The sequence below is a fragment of the Ammospiza caudacuta genome, chromosome 8 (genome assembly GCF_027887145.1).
Source record: "Ammospiza caudacuta isolate bAmmCau1 chromosome 8, bAmmCau1.pri, whole genome shotgun sequence".
NCBI classification, from domain to species: Eukaryota; Metazoa; Chordata; class Aves; order Passeriformes; family Passerellidae; genus Ammospiza; species Ammospiza caudacuta.
In genome coordinates this window covers 28,652,385-28,671,916 of record NC_080600.1, presented here as the reverse complement: position 1 = coordinate 28,671,916, position 19,532 = coordinate 28,652,385, and the positions used below count along the sequence as shown (strand labels likewise).

Here is a 19,532-nt window from a genome sequence, read left to right as displayed (position 1 = left end):
CAACTTCTCCCCAGGCACTGGCCCTGCAGCACTGCTCTCCTGACACTGGGCTGGGGGAACCCAAAAGGGGGCTGGCACATGGCATATGCATGGCCATTCTCCATGCCCCCACACACACAGAGTCACACCCCAGCATGTGCCACTCACGCTCACACTCCTGTGCACACTGACAGGCACCCACATGGCCCACACCATCATGAATGCCTTCTTGCACAACCACAGCTCGTGCCAGCACCCCCAGTCCCCCTGTGCACACCCTGATACCTCTGTGAACCTCCAGCATCTCTTGCACATGCCAAACCACACAGGGACACTTGTCCCCACTCCTCCTCCATGCTACTATGAACAGCCTTCTCTCTGTGTTTGCTCACTCCATGCCCCATGGATTTCCTGTATGCTGGTACACTCACTCCCCACACACCCCACACCCTGCACTCTCTCCATCCCCATTAACACTTCCCCCTGCCCTCATACCCTGCCTATTCACCCTATGCCCCAATCACATCCAATCCACGCTGTCCACACTTGACCACATCACACACACTCGCTTTACACCCTGTGCACACTCGCCCCACACCCAGGGCATGCAGGCACTGGGACTGAGAACAGTCCTCCACACTCCACACACGCTCATGCTCACCACTCACACTTTCTCTGTGCTCCATGCACACTCCCCCGTGCCCTGCACCCTTATGCCATACCCAGTGCCCGCTCACACCCCATGCCCTACACACTCACCCCACACTGCACACACATCACACCCCTGCAGCCTCGCCCCTCGCCATGCACACTCACCTGTACACTGCTTTCTCACCGATTACAAGGGTCCCCTGCTCATGCATGCTGTGCACACTCCCCCTTGTCCCACACACACTGAACCAAGCCGTGCACGATCACCCCACACCCTGTGCCCTCACCCATACTTGGTGCACTCTCACGCTGAGCACATTCACTGCGCACCTCGTGTATGCTCACCCCACGCCATCCACATTCACTCTGTGCACACTCTGCTTCCGTGTGCACACCACCAAACCCCACGCCCACAGCACCTTTCCCCCATGCCCTGAACACACTCCTCCCAGCAGCGTTCAGTCCCCCAAGTCCCCACGAATACGGTGCCACAGCATGCACGCTCACCTGCCGCCCCACGCACAGTCCCGCACACCGCGCACACAACAAGCCCACGGGCCAGGTACCCTCAGCTCTGCCCGCGCTCCGGATCCACGCCGCACACGCTCACCCCACACCACGAGCACTTACCCGCACCCTCCTCCGCGCTGAGCATTCCCACCACACACACTTCTCCGCGCTCCGCACGCTTACCTCACACACCGTGCCCACTCACCCACGCTGTGCCCACCCCACGCCGCTTTCCCCCCGGCCCCGCGCCCACTCTCCCGCCGCCCGTGCCCGCTCGCCCCCCCCGCCGCCCGCTCCCTCTCCGGTAGGCTGCGTGCGACACGCCGGCTCCCCGCCCCGCTGCCACCCTCTGCCCCGTCCTTCCCCCGCGGGCTCCTGTCTGGACGTGTCGGGACTCGGGCTCCGGGCGCTGAGTAATGCTCGGCGCAGCGCGATCCCAGGCAGAGCCGCTGCCGCCGCCGCTCCGCGCCCAGCGCTCCCGGGGCGCTCCGGCCGCGACCCTGCTCGCTCCGCCGGAGGCCCGGCGACACCGGCGGCGGGGGGCGGCGGGGGGGCCGCGGCTCCCCATGTGCCTGCGGGCCCCGCGGGAGCCGCGGAGCCGCTCGCCCGGCGAGCCCTGCCCACGCCCGCCGCGGCCCCGGAGCCCCGGGGCGCCCTGGGGAGCGGCGGGGGAGCGCACCCCGCGGGCCGAGGGCCCCCCCGGCCCCCCGGCACGTCCCGCCATGGGGGGCTGAGTCGGGGGGCTGTGCGCGGCGGGGCGGCGGCGGGCAGGGCGGGGGGCGCGCAGCCCTCGCCGGGCTCGGAGGGCGCCGGGGCGGCGGGAGGCGGGGGGCGCATCCCGGGAGGATGGCAGAGCCGCCCCGGCGAGCCGAGCCCCGGCGCGCAGGGAGCCAGTGAGAGGGAGGAGAGGGGAAAACACAAACAAGCAAACAACCCACAACAAACAAAGCGGGCAGAGAGCAGCGCCGAGCCCCGCCGCCCCTGCCCCAAAGGCGCCCGCCCGCCCGCAGCCCGCACAGCCGCTGCCCCAGCGAAGATGCGCCCGGCCCTGGCCCACGGACTCTGCTCGCTGCTGCTCAGCCTCTGGGTACCCAGGTAGGAGCTGCACCCCTCCATCCCCAGCCCCGCCGCTGAGAGCCCCGGCCGCACGGGGAGGGCGCCGGGGAGCCGCCGCGCCCAGCCCCGCACCGGGGGCGGTCTGCCCGGGGGGCTCCGGGGGGGGTCCCGCCGCTTGCGGCCCCCGTTCCAGGGGCTGTCAGGGCTGCTGCCCCCCTCCGTCTTCCCTTGTCCTGATGGAACACCGGCGGGATGCGCAGTTTCTCCCGCTCCAGGAGGCTGTCCCCCTTCCTCCCCGGCCAGAGACGCTCCAGCGCCCGCCCCGACTGCCTCAGTTTCCCCGCTCGCCCGCGGAGGACGGGGGAATGCCGGCTGGGATGTCACTGTCCTGGGGGTCGGTGCCTGCTGGATCCCCCTGCGTCCTCTCCCTGGCTCCGCCTGTCCTAAATGCTAGAGGGGTAAGAGGGGGCCACCTGCTTTCCAGAAAGCGAACCCCCAAATTCACCGTCCCTGTCCGTCTTCGCCTTCCCTCTGCCCACTCCCAAACTTGTGCACTGCAGGCAGCCGGGGGTTAATCCTGATGCTGGTACGAGTTGGGGGGGTCCCCCGCCCTTCCCCCTCCCTCCAGCCCCTTTAAATATAATTTGTTAACGTTGGGACTTGTATTAATTAAAGCAGCAGCCGCTGCAGCCTGTGACCTGGGGGCCTGTCACCGTGAAATCAAGTTTAAATCCAGATTTAAAGGGGGAAGAGAGCTGGGGGGAGCGCTGTATCCTCCTAAGAAGTGTGACAGTGACAGCTTCTTGCCGGTCCCTGGCCCTCCTGGGCCCTGGGTGGAGCGAGAGGCAGAAGGACCTTCCCTCTACTCTCCGGAGCCCCTGCCTCAGTTTCCCTGCAGTGCAATCGGGAGAAAGACCATAGCATCGCCCCCATCCCGGGATGCCCTGGGAAGAGATGGCAGGCGCTGTGTCAGGCTGAGGACATGAAGGGAACAAAGTCATTGCAGTGTTTGGGGCAAGAGCTCCTGGGGTTGGAGATGGTGGTGGCTGTGTCCTGCTCTGCATCTTTTGTCAGCCAGGGCTTGCTTGACAGTGGGAGTGAGTGCAGGAAGCTGGGAAGAAGATTTCCCCTCCTGTGTAGGGGTTTTGGAGAGATGCACTCCCTTTGTCTCTCTTCTCCGCTCCACCTCGACTCTCCCTATTGGCGTCACTGTGGATTTGTACTGGGGCATATTCATATACTACCCATGCAAGTGGTGGGATGCGTATAAACACCCTTGGGAAGCTGGAGAAAGCAGCAGCCTGATCCTGACAGCTCTTCCTCTGCCCTGAGCAAGCTGTAATTCAGCAGAGACACTGGGGCTGAACCTTCCCTCCAGAGCTGGGTGAGTGCTGAGCTAGGGATCTCATCCCCTGGCAGCTGCTTCTGTCCATGTACCTGCACCAGGCTTGCAGGGTTTGAGGGAACAGAGGAGGAGTAACCCTTCTCCCCAAGACCTGGCAGCTGCAGTCCCTCCAGCATCCTCCTCCAAGTCTTGTTTCTGTAATCAAAGTTCAAAGGGCTTTGAGCTCCTTGCTTCTCCCAGGGACCCAGCTCTTGCCTGTCCTGGGGAACAGGAAGAGACTTTCCTGGGGAGAGCTCCCAGCAGGGACCAAGCTCTCCTGAACAAGCAGGGTGGTGCTGAGCTCCTAGTGGACCATGCTGCAAGATGCTGGATGCTGTTGGATGTCCCACTCTCTGCTGCTTGCTTTGTGGGTCTTCCACATGGGCACGGTTTATCCAAGAGTCCTTCAGGCCATTCCCTGGAGTTGGGCAAACACTTCCTACTGTCTCCTTCTCCACATTTGTCTGTCATGTGTACCTCTGTATTAGCTCCAGGCATCTCTTTCTGGACATGCTTTGTCTCCCCACATCCCACATCCCACATCCCACATCCCATCTCCACACACTCCACACTTCCCAATTTCCCCAGGTCACATCTCTGTTTGTGTAAGTACCTGTACCCCTGACATGGACCATGTGCCTCTCCTTGCACCCATCCATGTGCTGCTCTCTCTGCTTCTGTGGCCACAGGTGTCTGGTTCGGTGGGGCTAGGATGTGACAGTGGACTTGGGATTGCTGCTGGGAGCTTGAGGATAGTTGGCACAGTGCTTGGCTCCATAGTTCACAGCTGAGCTGGAAAGAAAACGCTGATCCTTCTCTTTACCTCCCTTGTAAGGACCAGCAGTGTTGGGGGGATGCAGGAGATGCAGGGAGGGGATCAGCCAGCAACACTGGCTGGAATGGTCCTCCTGCTCCAGGGTCTGTCAGTTCTCCCAGGGGGAAGCCCACGCTTTCTGTGGAAGGCGAGTTGGGCCGTTGTGTGCTGAGAGTCTGCAGTGCATGGCTGGTGTGGGAGATCCCTGGTGGAGCACACAGAGAGAGCAAGCCTGGGAGATGCTGGGCTCCAGGGGCAGGATGGCCAGATTTAACTGCTGCTGGCAGAGGCTGACAGGGTGCCTGTACTGTACTTATGCTGTTGGAGGCGATTGCAGCCTCAGTGCTGCTGGTTTTCTCTGCCTGGATAAGCTGAGCTGAGCTGAGTTTTTCCAGCCTTCCCTATAGGCAATGGGCACTGTGTGGGTTGAGGAGCCTCTCCCTTCCCTGTCTGTGTCCCCCACAGACTTTTCCCCTTCCCCAAATAGAAAATCAAGTGGTTGACACATTGCTTGCTCTGAGCTCAAGGGTGTCCTTTCCCTCCCAGCTCGTGCTCCAATGAGATCCTGGGCCTGAAGCTGCCCTCAGAGCCAGTGCTGAATGCCAACACGGTGTGCCTGACGCTGCCGGGGCTGACACGGCGGCAGCTGGAGGTGTGCGTGCGCCACCCCGACGTCACCGCCTCAGCCATCCAGGGCATCCAGATCGCCATCCATGAGTGCCAGCACCAGTTCCGGGACCAGCGCTGGAACTGCTCCAGCCTTGAGACCAAGAACAAGATTCCATATGAGAGCATCATCTTCAGCCGAGGTAAGGGTTGGACGGTTCCCCTCCTGTCCCGCTATCCAGCCCCTGCTCTCTGGAGCTCTCATGGGCTCCCCCTGGGCCCCTGCACAGCTCTTCCCTGGCCCAGGGGAGGATGAGGTGAGCTCTTCAGCACCCCCATGGATGAAGCAGACAAATGTTATGGTCTCCCAGACAAAGGAGCACTGCACTATGGTAAAGCTGTTCCATGCACCTTTGTACTGCACTAGCCCTTGTCCTGAGCTGCTCCTCCCTGACCAACTCCAGCTGTTCCTAAGGCTCTTTCCAGGCCCTCCTGCTTTCTGGCATCTTCTCCCTGTGTGGTGTAGGCTGGTGTTTGGAGCAGTGCCATGGGTGTGCAGCATAGTTGATGGGTCTGAAGGTGGATGCCGTGCTCTGGGATTTGGTTTGGTGGATACAGTTGAACATCTTGGCTCAGTCCTGCTCTGGGGATGGTGTTTTAGTGTGTTGTGATGAGCTGAAATGCCCCTAACTAGTGGGACATAGCTCTGTGAAGCTGTCACCCTGGTGTTCTGCCCAGTGCAGAGGGCTAAGGGGCCGCTGTTTTGTGGGACCCTAAAGCATGATGGCAGAGGGGACAGGGATACAGGCTGTCCTGGGAGCTCACCTGCCCACAGAGCCCCCAACTGTGCTGCTGAGAGAGCTCTCCTAGCTCTCCACGTTCTGCCAAGGATCCTGGTGCCAGGATCTCCTCTCCCTCGCAGTCATGTCTGGCTCTGCCTGTGTCAGAGCCTCCCTGGCTGATACTCTTTCCCTCAGGAGCAGTCTCTGGGATGCAGAGGGGTGGCCTGCATGGTGCAGATTAGGGTTGTGACCTGATGGGATCTTCTAGAGGACTTGAATGTATATTTTCACCTGAGTACCCTTCATTGAAACCTGTGCCTCAGCATATTTCTAAGTGCCCATTGCCACAGGGTCAGGAAGGACAGTGTGGTGCCAGTGGCCAGCAGCCAGGGTGCTGAGGGCAGGCCATGTGCCCAGCACACAGATCACTCCTCAAGCCCCCAAGAGAAGTGAAAACTACCCAAAAAACTGCTCACATACCCGCTTTGTGAGCCTCTCAGCCTGATGCCCAGCAGAGAGTTGCAACCATCCACTCTTCTTCAAACATCCTTCCATATCCTACATCTTCTTTCCCTGGGACTATGAGGAGAGTCTCAATGAGGAGAGGGTGGCAGCTTGAGGCTTACATGTCATTGAGGGGATGTGGTGGCAGGAGCCCACAGGCAGCAAGTGGGGAGAAGGCTGGAGAGGGGATCACAGAAGTGTTTTGGTGTCCAAGATGTCCAGGGCAGCCTGGATAGCCTTGCTGGGTGGAATGCTCCTCAGAGCATATGCGGCATCAGAGCTGTGGTCCTGCCATGGAGCAGCTCAGGTCCCTCTCAGGACCTTACTGCCTGGAGAAGGGCAGCGTCTCTTCCCTCTGTGAGCAGTACTCAGGTTAGGGCCTGGCAGGAAGGGTGGGGACTGTCAGCCCTGATAAGCATCGAGGTATTTCCAGGTCCTCTGAGGAATGTGGTTCACTTCTAGTCTCCTCGGGCACAGGAGACACTGGCACGCTGGCTCGAGTTGCTCACACACCCAGACAAGCTGCCTTGCTCTGGGTACCACCAGGCTGGGAGAGAAGCACCAGCAGCAGAGAGCAGTGGCCTGCATCCCTCCCTCAGCTCACCTTGTCTGCTGCTGGCCCCAGGGCCTTGCACCTCACTTGTGTCTCAGATGCTCCTACAGCCCTTCTTGCTGTCAGGGCTGTGACTGATGGATGTGGGGGCTCCCACAGACCCTGGAGTCCTGCCCCTGTCTCAAGCTGTTGGATATGGCTCAGCCCAGGCTCTCAGCATTGGTGGGATCCCATTCTCTGGAATGGAGACACGACATCCAGCAGCAGGGCAGGATGGAGGTAGGGCTGGAGCATCAGAGCAGGCAGGCATCTCATGGCACTACTGTTTTGGCAGCAGGGGTTGCAGGATGAGCCCTAAGCCATCTCATGTAGTTGCTTGGAGCCATTCTGGCATGGAGCAAGCCTTGATACCAGAGCCCTGGCCCAGTTTGAACCCACTCATGTCCCTGAGTAGCAGTGCTGGAGCTGTGAGCCTTGCCTTCCATCTGTTCCAGGCACAGCCATCACAGAGGGGATGCATCTCAGCGAGTGGTAGAAGTGAGGGGTGCAAGCTCCATGGCGCAGACTTTAATGCACCTGAGCTCCAGGGAGCAGGGCTCTGCTCTGCGCCCTGCCCCATCCCTGCCGTGCCTGGGAACACAACGTGCTTGTAGGATCATTGTTTGTAACCCGAAGTGACAGACCCCTTTAATCTTTCATTCCTTTTCCCACTTCTTCTGCCATCAGCTCAGCCATGCGTGAATCTCACTTTAAATTATTTGTAGCTGGCTTCTCCCTCCCGCTCTCCCCACTTGGCTCCGCTCCCCAACTCTGTCCTGTCCTCCTGCATCTCTCACGTCTTCTTCAGCGTGGGCATGAGCCAGACAGGATGCTACACTGCTCCAGCCCATGGTGCCCATCCCTCAGTGCCCAGTATCCAGGCACTCAGTGCTGCCAGGGAACTCATCCCCTGGGGACGGAGAAGAGGACAATGGCAGATGGGTGCCCATCTCCTCATCCTGCTGAGCTGATCCCAGAAGTTTCAGTGCAAGCTCCGGGGAGACAGGAAGGAGAGGCTTCAAATCAGACAGGGCTGGGAGTCTAGGGTGGCTTCAGAGCAGCACAGCTGGAGACAGGGATGCTGCCAGCATCCTGGGCAGAGCACAGACCTGGGAGATGCTGCCATCCCTGGGGCACAGGAAACAGTGGCTGTGACACTCAACAGCAGGTTAGTGGAGGGCAAGGAGGGTGCCCAGGGGTTCACCATCCCTGCTCTCACAGAGCCACTGGGTTCTTTTGCAACACCACCATGGTGTGTGGGTTTTTCAGGTCTGGTCTTTTGATGCTGCATCCTTGGGGTGTGAGATGTCATTTGTAACCTCTGTTGAGTTTCCAGTGCCATCTGCACCCCTCATCCTCCTTGGCCCATGTCCTTGTAAAGCCAGGCTCAACAGTGCTATTGCAAATTCTCCAGTCTTCCCTGGCTCCCCAGCTTGCTGCCTGTGCTCACCACCTTCCTGCCCGTTCTCTGGCACTGTCACTTCTGCCAGGACTCTCCAGTGCTGTGCCTGGTCCCATCCTTCTCTGCTGTACCTCCCTCTCCCTCCATGTGCTCACCTAGCTGACAGAGACATTCTCTTCTGGCCTCAGAAGAGGTAGGGGGAAGGAGCAATGAGGTTGAGGCAGGTGGCTCCATCTACACCAGCAGTGGAAATAGATCCCATGTTCCTGCTCCAAGGGTGAGCAGCATGATTGTGCCTACCCTGCTGGAGAGGATGGCTTGTTGTCCTGATGTATTGTCCCACCACAGCATCTGTGGGCTCCCAGGCACTGTGTGGCTTGGCTGGGCTGACCTGTGCCTGGTTGTCTGACAAAAACCAAGCTGCAGATGGTGGTGGGTCACTGAGTCTTGGTCCTTGTCCAGTGTGTGTGCACCCATGGGTGGGTACAATGCCATCAGGGCTGGGACTCTCTGGCTGTTGGGCAGGGGCTGTCTGAGGTGTGCTATGGGACTGACTATTCCCTTTTGCTCATGCCAACCTGAGCCCCATCTACATGGAGCTCTGAAAAAAATTAGGACCCCCCCATGGAGGGGCTGGATGTCCTTGAAGGCCTTCAAAGGCTCGTGGTTGGAGGGGACATGACCCTGGAGTGCAGTATTTCTTGGTTCCTGCAGCCTTTGGAGAGATGGGTGATGTTTCCATGCCCTATGCCCACCTTAGAAGGGCTCACTGGTGACAAAGGGTCTGCGTGGCCATGGCCAGATCTTGATTTCTTCCAGCAGGGAGTGGGGAACTCCCTGCAAGGCTGGAAACACCAGGTGCTGGGGCCCAGCCAGCTGTGAAACGGAGCTTGGGGAAGCTTTGCCGCGTGCTGAGGGAGGCAGGTGCTGTTTCAGCTATCCAGGGAGATGCTGCCAAGCTCAGGACCCCAGCACCCAGCTCTGCAGAGCCCCAGCCAAGCTCTGGAGCCCGCAGACCGCAGCGCCTGGCCTGGCGCACCTGCAGCTGGGCTGCTGGCAGGGATTTATGCACCCCCGGGCAAACCAAAGGCTTTGCCCACCTGGCCCTGCAGCACATGCGGGTACTGTGGAGGCTTGGCTTCATCCCTGTGGGTTCCCCCATTCCCTGGACCTTCTCCCCACTGGTGGTGGAAGGGAGACCCTGGGGCCAGGCAGCATTGCTGGCGATGTGGGGCCGAGCTGGGCTCCCTGCAGCCTGCACGGCAGCGAGGGCTGCTCCCTCACGCTGCCGTGGGCGGACAGCAGCGAGGTCTGCGGGCTGTCCCTGGCACGCTCAAGGAGGTGCAGGGAGGCAAGTTGGGATCTGCAGGGAGGCATTTAGTGCCTGGTGCTGGGCCAGACCCTGGCAGGTTCACCTGCAGTTTAATTAGGGAGAGGGGAGGGGAGGGGAGGGGAGGGGAGGGGAGGGGAGGGGAGGGGAGGAGAGGGGAGGGGAGGGGAGGGGAGGGGAGGGGAGGGGAGGGGAGGGGAGGGGAGGGGAGGGGAGGGGAGGGGAGGGAGCGGGGCTGGGGGAGAGGCAGCATGTCGGGACTGGCCGTCTTGGCAGGCCTCGCAGGAGGTGGCGGGAGAAGTTCTCCTCTGCCATATATCAGGGCTGGGGCAATGTGGCCACAGCTCCTGGCAGCTGCACCCCATCCTGGGGGGTATTGCCATGAAGGGGGCAGCTGAGCATCCCTGGGGTACCCTGGGGTGGGCCTGCGTGAGGCTGTCTCCCTCAGTGCCAGCCAGGCATTGCAGTGATCAGTGCTGGGAGAGAGCTGCTGCCTGGATGTGATGGTGAGCTGTGGGAGGAAGGCTGTGCCTCCAGCTGTCCCTGGTCTACAGACTGTAGAGCCCAGAGCTGTGCTTGAGCCAGCCCTGTAGCCTTCATTGCACATCTTCTTGAAGGATGGAGGAACTGCAGTGTCCGTGGTAGGTCCAGTGCTGCTGGGACTTGCAGTCTTGCTAAATGACCCCACATCTCTTAGGCACAGCTTGACAGTGAAACCTTCCCGCCTAAGAAAATTCCCTGCTTTGGGAATTGACCTGGGGAAGAGATTTCCGACCTGTCCTTGTCTATGGTCTTTAAGTATACAGCAGGCTGGATGCTGGTGGTGGTGTCAGGGTTGTGTCCTCCTTTCTCTCTTCCCTGCAGGATGCAATACTTCTTGTACTTCCCACAACTACACCTCTTCTGTGGTCTCTGGAGGGATAGGGTGACTCAAAAATCACTGCTGAGGTCTTTTTAGGTGGCTGGGGTAGCTGGAGAGCCTCCCCACAAAGGGCTCAGGGCTGGCCACCACACACCACTCTTGGCTGTGGTTCCAGGAAGCTTCCAGCCTTGCTGAGCCCACGAGGCAGGTGGTTGTTGCAGCCATGTTGCTCGTTGCTTTGCTTCAATCCTCTGTCTCTGGTGTGGCTGGGGTAGAGCAAGGAATGTAAACTGAACCTCCTAGCAAAACTGTACTGGCACGGCTGCTGTGATCCCAGTGCTGCCCTGACCCCTCCTCCCCTCTGCTCACAGCTCCCCATGAGAGCAGGGGAGGGAAGAAGGGGAGAAGGCAGGGAAGAGTGGTGGGGCCAGGCAGAGTGATACTGAGCAGGGAAAGGACCATGATGAGATGGGAACAAGACTTCCTGTATGCTGCGATGCCATGTCTTGGGGACCAGTTTGTCCCCTGCCCACAACCTGGGGAATGGCAGCTCCAGACAAGAGGTCCCATACATCATCCATCAGCTCACATGTACTGGGAGAGCACTAGAGGAGGAGGGAGGACTAGGGCTTTAACCCATGGGTTTCCCAGCCATGGAGGGTGCCCAATCAACCTGACCTCTTTACCTGTCAGGACACAGGCTTGCTAGACGGACTGGGTGGGGTAGAGCTTGTGTCTGGGCTCAGAAGAGATTTTAAGGAGATGCCACACCGGAAATTATATTTTAGACTGGAGAAATGTGTGAGAAAGAGGCAGGGCTGAGAGGAAGGTGTTGTGCTGGTGAAGGGTTCGCTGCCCCTGTTCCCAGGCACTGGCTGTGCGAGGAGCTGGGGATGCCCAGCAGGGTGGCAGTGACGAATTGGGCTGTGCCCAGGTTTGGCATATGAATGGCTGAAGCTGGCCCAGATGGTGGGATCAGAGAGCTGACATAGGGAGGATTTGGGAATCCAGGAGACCTTTCTGCGCTGGTTCTCCATCCTCCCTCGCTCACCTGGGGACTGAAGTTGCCCAGATGTGGGCCTTCATGCTCGAGCAGCGCTGTGGGTGTGTTGCAGGCACTGCCTGCCAGCACTCTCCCTGGGGAGGCTGCACGGCACAGTGTACGCACCAGCGGCCCCATTACCTGCCCGCTGAAAAATGTTGTTCAACTTGTGCATGGAAAGAGGCAGGCTGAGAGCAAGCTTGTCCCACACCGAGGGGAAGCTGGGAGAGGCTCCTGCTGGCTTTTAAGCAGTGCCTCGTTAATTTTTTAAACACACTAGTGTCAAATTAACACACAAAAGAGCAGCACGACTTTAAATGCAGGTTTCCGGGCTGCATTTCATTTTCCTTTAATAAGATCATAGCGTTTGCTCAGCGGGCGGCAGTAACCGCGGAGGAGACATGCGTGATGGGAGCACTGCCCAGCACGGCCAGCAGCAGCGCTTGCACTCTTCCTGCTCCTGGCTCTGGGGCACAGGCAGGGCTTTGGGGTGCTCTACCCAGACCCCTGTTTGATGGCGTGGATTTGGTGAAGAAAACACCCCAAAATTTGTTGTCTGTTCAGCTGTGTCAAAGGCAAACTGCTCATGTCCAACAGAGGGAGAGGGGCTGGGAACTCCAGCTATTTATTTATTCACATGTGACGCCACGGCACAAAATCTGGCACTCCCTGCATCCTTGCCTCATGCTGGGGCCAGTCAGTGTGCACCAAAGCAAAGGGCACTGCAGGCTCCCCGCCTGACCTGGGAACCACAAACAAAAATAGTACTTTGCATTTCAAATAGAATAGAAACTCCCAGGGAGGAGAGGGTCCTCACCTGGCTTCAGTGAAGCCAAGAGATTCTCAGGTGTTCCCTGCTCACAGCCACATGGAGCCTGATGAAGCCCCTTCTGTGAGACCTGTCCCTGTCCCCATCTGCCCTGTCCCCCGCTAATGACACTTGTGGATGTCCTCACTCCCTAGTGTTTAATGACAACCAGCTGCCGGCTCTGGCAGTGCACGGTATGATCACGCCATGCTCTAACTGATGAGGGATGCTCATTTTTTTCCAGCCTGGTGTCACATTTAGAGCTTCTTGTGGGACCTGGCAGGGTTCAGGGTGGAAAGGGATATGGGCAGATGAATGGGACTGGACAGGCAGTGCACCCTGCTCTTTTTACTGCCTAATCTGCACCCTGTGAGTAAGCAGAAGTGGCCCATTCTTCAGCAGAAATATCTCTCAGCCAGTGTTATATTTAGTATAGTAGGAAACTCTGAGTGGAGAAGGGAGGCAGGATTGCCTTTCCCATCAGAGCCTGATGCCTGAGCAGTGCTGTGGTGGCATCTCCTGGAGTGATGTGAGAGCAGGGTGATGGTGGAAACTGGGGTCCCACCTAGGGCAGGGCTGGCCCTCAGGGCAGCAGTGTGTCCTGGTGGGGATGGGGCTGGAGAGCAGAGAGTGGCGATTCACTCCTGGCCTATGTGGGAGCTGGTGCATCAGGAAAAAGCAAGACACAAGCTGAAGCTCCCAATCCCTGCACCCCAGTGTGACGATGAACTCACCCAGCCCCACTTGGGGGTCACAGCACCCAGCCTGACCCAGTGTGTCCTTCCTTGCAGGCTTTCGGGAGAGCGCCTTTGCCTACGCCATAGCGGCTGCCGGCGTGGTGCACGCCGTGTCCAACGCCTGTGCCCTGGGGAAGCTGCAGGCCTGTGGCTGTGACCAGAAGCGCCGGGGCGATGAGGAGGCTTTCCGGCGCAAGCTGCACCGCCTGCAGCTGGAGGCCATGAACCGCGGCAAGGGCATGGTGCACGGCGTGCACATGGAGCACATGCCCGCTGAGACCCCTGGCCTCCAGGACTCCTGGGAATGGGGAGGCTGCAGCCCTGATGTGGACTACGGAGAGAAGTTCTCCAAGGATTTCCTTGATTCCCGGGAAACCTACAGGGATATCCACTCCCGGATGCGGCTGCACAACAACCGCGTGGGCCGGCAGGTGAGTGGGGCGCCGGTCACGGCTGTGGGGAGGGGATGGGGGGAACAGGGTCCCCAGGACATGTGTGAGAAGTCTCTGAGGGACTCGTGCTGGCTGCTGTGGAACCGTTTGTGAGTGTGGGATTGCCCCCAAGGCACCCCCTCTCCCCAGTCGTGCCCAGAACAAAGGCAGTGATGCCTTTAGCAGGACAGGGCTGCAAGGATATGCTGGCCAAGCACCTGCTGGGAGCAATACCTCTGAGCATTGCTGCTGTGGCCTTGCCAAGGGACGCTGGCCAGGCCACTGTCACCTGTCTGTGCTGCAGTGGTGCTACTGGGGTGGCACAGCAATGATTCTGGCTCCTGCCTCTCAGGGACAGAGTGAACTGGTGTTGGGCAGCTGCAGTGGGGTAAGCTAAAGACAGGGAGGAGAAAGTCACTGGCATCATGGGGACACAGCACAGATTCTGCAGCACCTAGATGTGTCTGCCTCCAGAAAGGGAGCCAGTGCCCTGAGGAGGCAGATGTGAATGAGATTGAGTTAGGCAGTGGGCTCCTATGCCAGCTGGGAAACAGCATGCCCTTGGGAGCAGAGGTGACAGCCCACAGCCTTGTCCCCCATCTCGAGCAGTGTGCTGGAGCCTGCTCAGGCAAGCAGGACAGCGTCCCCTCCATTCTTATGATGTCAGGTCTCGTTACAGGTACTAATTAGTAGCTCACTCTGTCTGGAAGCTGAGGTTTAAAACACTGGAGACAAGAAGCACGAAAGCAGGAGGGGCTGGGAGGATGGCTGCCTTTCCCTGCCTGCTTTTGCTCACAGCAGGTGCCTGAGAGAGCTAATCCTTTGAATCCAACAGGACACATGTCCCCAAGACCCCAGCCACATGCTGCCAGGGCTGTGCCAAGGGATGTGTAGAGGCTGCAAGAATAAATAATAAAAGGCCAGAATTCCACAGGGAATGTTTCCTTGGGATGGCTCAGACATTTGGAGTGTCTCTTGCTTTGAGCAAGTTTGAGGCCAGCTGTGAGGTGAGGATGCTGCAGAGCAGGACTTTAATGTGTGGCTTACGCTGATGCTGGAGCTGAGGTTTACTGCCCTGGAAAAGCCACCCCAGTTTGGCCAAGCTGTAAATGTCTGGGGAATACCAAAACTTTTGATTTGTTTGGCTTTGTTTGCTTGTGTGTGGTGAAAGCTCACTCCGTGTTAGGCAGGTGAATCCTCTGCAGACTGCTCTGGCCCAATCTGGGCAAGACCCCTGTTCCAGTTCTGACTGCAGGGCTCGTCCTGATTCCCCTACATCTCTCCATGCCCCAGATCTCCAGGACTCTTGGCAGTGCTCAGAAACCTGTGGTCATGTTCCCTATTTCTCAAGGGAAACCTCACAGCCTGCAGAAGGAAGGGAAGGTGAGAGAGGAATATTTGCTCTGGCAGGATGTCATGAAACCTCTCCCATGGGATCCAGTAACAGTGAGAATGCCTGGGGTCTGCTTGTCCCTGAGGACAGATAGCCACAAGACTGGCAATGTCTGCTCTTGGTGGCTTCAGATACAGGATCTGGACTGATGAAAGGAGCCTGGGAACTAGAAGAAGAAGGAGAAGAACACTAAAGGAATACAGGGGAATGGTACCTGTGCAGGTGGGGAAGCAATGCCTGGACAGGCAGCTCTGGGACCTTGTTGAGATGAAGGTGTGAGCCCATGTGTGGTGCTGTGGGTGCCGGGCACTGGAGCAAGGAGATGATGCTGTGCCTGGTCTGTGTCTGTTGGTGCTGTGCGTATTGCCAGAGCTGGCCCTGGGGATGGTTCCCACTTGGGATGGGTTCTCCAATTCCCCACCTGCTCTTACATCAATGCTGTGGGTCCCACACCCACCCAAGCCCCACTTACTACTAGGAGCAATTTTCCTGCTGTAATAAGGAACAATCTCCTGGGATTTCCCTGGAAAGGAATGGCTGTGCTGGTTGCAGCATCTCTGTGGTCCTCCCCTCCAAGTCCTGAGGCTGAACCTCTTCAGCAGGGCAGTGATGTGGACGTGCATGCCTCGTGCCATGCCCTGCCATGCACCATCCCTCTCCATGCACCAAGCAGCTGCAGCACCCAGAGCTCTCCAGCATCTCACTGATGCTGAGCATCCTCTCTGTGGTTCCTGTGTGTCCCGAGGGTGCTGTGCCTGTGGGTGAGCCTGTCTCCCAGCTCAGACTCTTCAATGATGGTGGGAGGTGACAATTCCATGGATGGTGGCACCAAAGTGCCATCAGAGGTGGTTTCTGTAGTGTAGTGGTTATCACATTCGCCTGACACGCGGAAGGTCCCTGGTTCGAAACCAGGCAGAAACACACTGATTTTCCCTTTTTACACCCACCTATGAGGTTGGGCAGGGGATCGCAGCTGCAAGGGATGTGCAGCGTCCTCTGATACAGCCCTGCAGTGGTTACCTTGCTCCTGAGGAATAGGAAGCCCTGGGACAATCATTGCTTGGTCCAACTCAAGACTGAGGTGGGTGTTCTGCATCCCTGTCAGGCAGCAAGCTCCCCAGCAAGGAGCAGCAGGAGTGTGAGAGAAGCTTTGCAGGTCCTCCTAACTCACCAGATCAGAGAGCAAGAGAGGATGAAAGGAAGCCAGGAACTACCCATTACCCTCACAACAAAGACCTACGATAAAGTTCTTATGAGCGTGCCTGGGAGGAGCTGGGAATGTGTGAAAGAAAGCACCAGCGAGTCCGGGCATGTGTCGAACCTGGGTGTCTATAAGACAGGGAAAGGACGGGTAAGGGTGCATGGAGAGAATTCAATGACAAAAGCATGGGGCCAGGACTCAGATGGGCCCTTCTTGCATGTCCCAGCTCTGCCAGGGTCCTGTCCCCTCTGTGCTACCTGTGCAGGGGTGGACAGGTGTTGTGGTGCTAGGGCTCAGGATGTTCAGCAGTGATGGCTTGGGTGATGGAGATGGCCACACTTGACACCTTCTTCAGCCCCTGCTGTGACCAGCTGTAGGCCTAAATGAATCCCTGTCCAGCTGTCACACTACTGTCCCCTCCATCCTCGTAGTGAGACTGCCAGCCACAGCCCTGAATACAGATTTTTCCTGGTCCAGCCAAGCCAGCAGGGTGGGAATGTGGGAAAGGGTGACAGTGCTAGACTGTTCCCAGGGATAGTGACAAGAACAGTGGTTAGCAGCTGGTGTCACACCCAGAACATGGTGGAGAGGCCAGGTAGCTCATTACCTGTGAGGTGGAGGCTCTTCCCAGCAGGAGCAGGACTTTGAGCAGGATGAAAGCCAAACTCCAGCCCAGCCCAGACCTCTCCGCCATGTGCCCCAAGCTCCAGGCGTGTTTCATTACCATAACTGCTTAGCAACTTGGAGATTTACTCAAAAACAAGAAAACAAGGAATAAAAACTACCCACCCCTACCCAAACAAGGCTCTCCTGTCACATGTGTCCCTCCCAGGGAGGGGGACATGAATAGACAACACGTGGCAGGCATGAAGCCAGGTAGATGGCCTTGTAGGACAGCACCTTTCACAGGGACAGGTGTCCCCTGGAGTGCCCCACAAGCCCTGGAGCAGGGCCCTGGGTATGGGGATCAGCCTGTTGTAGTCTGCAAGCCCCATCTGAACTCCTGGTGGGGTTTGGGTGTCCGCATGGGAAGGGAACTTGGTGAAGCCTGTGTGAGCACATGGATATGGAGGGAGGGAATCCCTGTTGGGACAGAGCAGAGGACACTATAAACTGCCTCTTTCCAGCCTGTGTGGGGATGTGTGGCCATGTTGTGCCCCTCAGGATTGATGGGCATGAGCTGTTTCTCTTGGCTTGGCCACAGCAGTATCCCTTACAGGGATGAGGGATGTAGGGGTTCGCAGCATGCAATCTCGGGGCTCAGCAGCCTTGCCAAGGGAGTCCAAGGAACCCCACACTGGCTTCTGACCCCTGCACGAGCTGTGCTTTCAGGCTGGCCCAAACCACAGTCAGAGTCCAGCCTATGCACCCTGGCCCTTGAAGGGGGGAATGGGTAGCGCTGGCCACACTGCAGCCTCTACAAACTGTAAGTGAGGGATGTGATCCCTGCTTGGAATTTGGAACTGTGACCAGGTTGGCTGAAGGAGAGCAGGCAAGAGCTAAAAGCAGAGCTGCTCCTAGGACTCCCAGAACTGGGGCTTTATGGGATGAAGGCCTTGGGGTGGGGAAAGGAAGGGGAAGTATCCCTCCCCCTGGCCCACTTGCAATGCTGCTGCCTGGTGAGGTGTTTGGGAGACCCTTGCACTGGGGAGGTATGGCTGCACACATGCAGCCATGCTGGCTTATAAGTGGGGTCCATGATCAGGTTGTTGCTGCTGGAACCAAGCAGCAGTGGGAGGTGAGATCCAGGCTCCTTCTCCTCCCTGTGCTCAAAGAGCTCACCCTCTCCTTTAGGTGCCAATCCCTTGATGAAACATAAAAGCCAGTTGGTATTACCAGGATGGGAAGGGACAGGGTGTGGGACATGAGTTGCACTGGGCACAGCAACAGGGCGCAGCCTTGCTGGCTTTGCAGTTCCAGAGCTTTGATGGCTACTCATGCCAGCCCTTGATGTTCCCGTGGTGCCAACCCACACAGAGCTCCACTGTGCCTTCTCCAGTCCCCAAAACGTGTCTCCTTCATGCTCACTCCTGTGTCCTTCCTTCTGCGCCCAGGTGGTGATGGACAACATGAGGAGAAAGTGCAAATGCCACGGTACCTCGGGGAGCTGCCAGCTGAAGACATGCTGGCAGGTGACGCCTGAGTTTCGCCTGGTGGGGTCCCTGCTCAAGGACCGCTTCTACGGGGCCACCCTCATCCGGCCCCACAACCGGAATGCCGGGCAGCTGGAGCCGGGCCACGCTCGGCACCGCCGCCGGGCCGGCATCAGCGAGCTGGTTTACTTTGAGAAGTCACCCGACTTCTGCGAGCGAGAGCCGGCCCTGGACTCCTTGGGCACTCAAGGGCGCCTGTGCAACAAGACCAGCCCGGGCATGGACAACTGCGAGAGCCTGTGCTGCGGCCGCGGCCACAACATCCTGCGGCAGACGCGCAGCGAGCGCTGCAACTGCAAGTTCCACTGGTGCTGCTTCGTGGCGTGCGAGGAGTGCCGCATCACCGAGTGGGTTAGCGTGTGCAAGTAGCCAGGCAGGGCTGGGTGCCCACCCCAGGGTGCCAGGGACAAGCACGCCTGCCTGCGGCAGGGGAGGGAGACGGGGATTGGCGCCGGGGGGAGGTGGAGCCGCGATACCCGCTTCCCTCCGCTCCGAGGGAGCAGGAGAGGACATGCTCGGCACCCTCCAAAATCAGCACTTTGTCGTCACCTGGGAAGGGCAGGGCAGGGCTGCCCGCTGCCCCCCAACCCCACATGAGAGCACCAAGGCTCCCGGCCCCGGGGAGCCCACGGCCATGCTGTACAGACCGCCGACACCAGCACCACTGGGGGGGCGGAGGGAGGGCCTGGGGGTGGGGGACTGCCCGCTGGCACCCAGCGGTATGGAGCAGGATGGGGTCGTGGACAGCAGGGCATGGGGAGCCCAGGGTGGGAGGGAAGTGGGGGGGGGACACACACTAGCACTGTGCACAAGTTCCTCCAACCACACGCGAGGTTGTGCTCGGAGCAGGATGGGGTTGGAGCACCCCGTGGGATGGAGAAGGGGCACGGCTCCCCGGGCTGGGGCTCAGCTCTTACCTCTGGGCTGGCTTGGGCTTCGCGGCCAGAGGGGCGGGTGCCCGGGGCTGTGCTGTGTCTGTGTTATTATATGGTAAGTTATTTTCTGATTGTGAATAAAAGTGGATTGGAGACTGCACACGGTATTTCAGGATGCAGCATCCTGCTCTTCCTGCTGCCAAGGGCTCTCCGTTCCTCTAGGGTGACAGAAGGTTGGAGGGCAACCCTCGGTGCTACTGACCTACTTGTATGATACTTTCTCTCGGGTGCTCTCCTGCCATCCCATAATAACTGTCCTGTCAGCTGTTTGGAGACTGGCAGAAGGTGAGGACCCATCACGGGCATCCCAGACACTTGCAAGGTGGCTGCTGGGGAGCTTCTGCCCACTTGGATGCATGC

At 58.9% G+C, this 19,532-nt stretch overlaps 1 protein-coding gene and 1 non-coding gene across 2 annotated transcripts; both read left to right on the top strand.

The window, feature by feature from the left end:
* The first annotated feature begins 2,052 nt into the window (after positions 1-2,052).
* WNT10A (Wnt family member 10A) lies at positions 2,053-18,606 on the top strand. The gene is made up of 4 exons (XM_058809625.1): positions 2,053-2,235; positions 4,941-5,203; positions 13,114-13,490; positions 18,139-18,606. The coding sequence occupies exons 1-4, from the start codon at positions 2,177-2,179 to the stop codon at positions 18,604-18,606; spliced, it is 1,167 nt and encodes a 388-aa protein (XP_058665608.1). The 5' UTR covers positions 2,053-2,176.
* TRNAV-GAC (transfer RNA valine (anticodon GAC)) lies at positions 15,732-15,804 on the top strand. The gene has a single exon. It is a non-coding gene; the product is annotated as a tRNA-Val (tRNA).
* Positions 18,607-19,532: the final 926 nt, after the last annotated feature.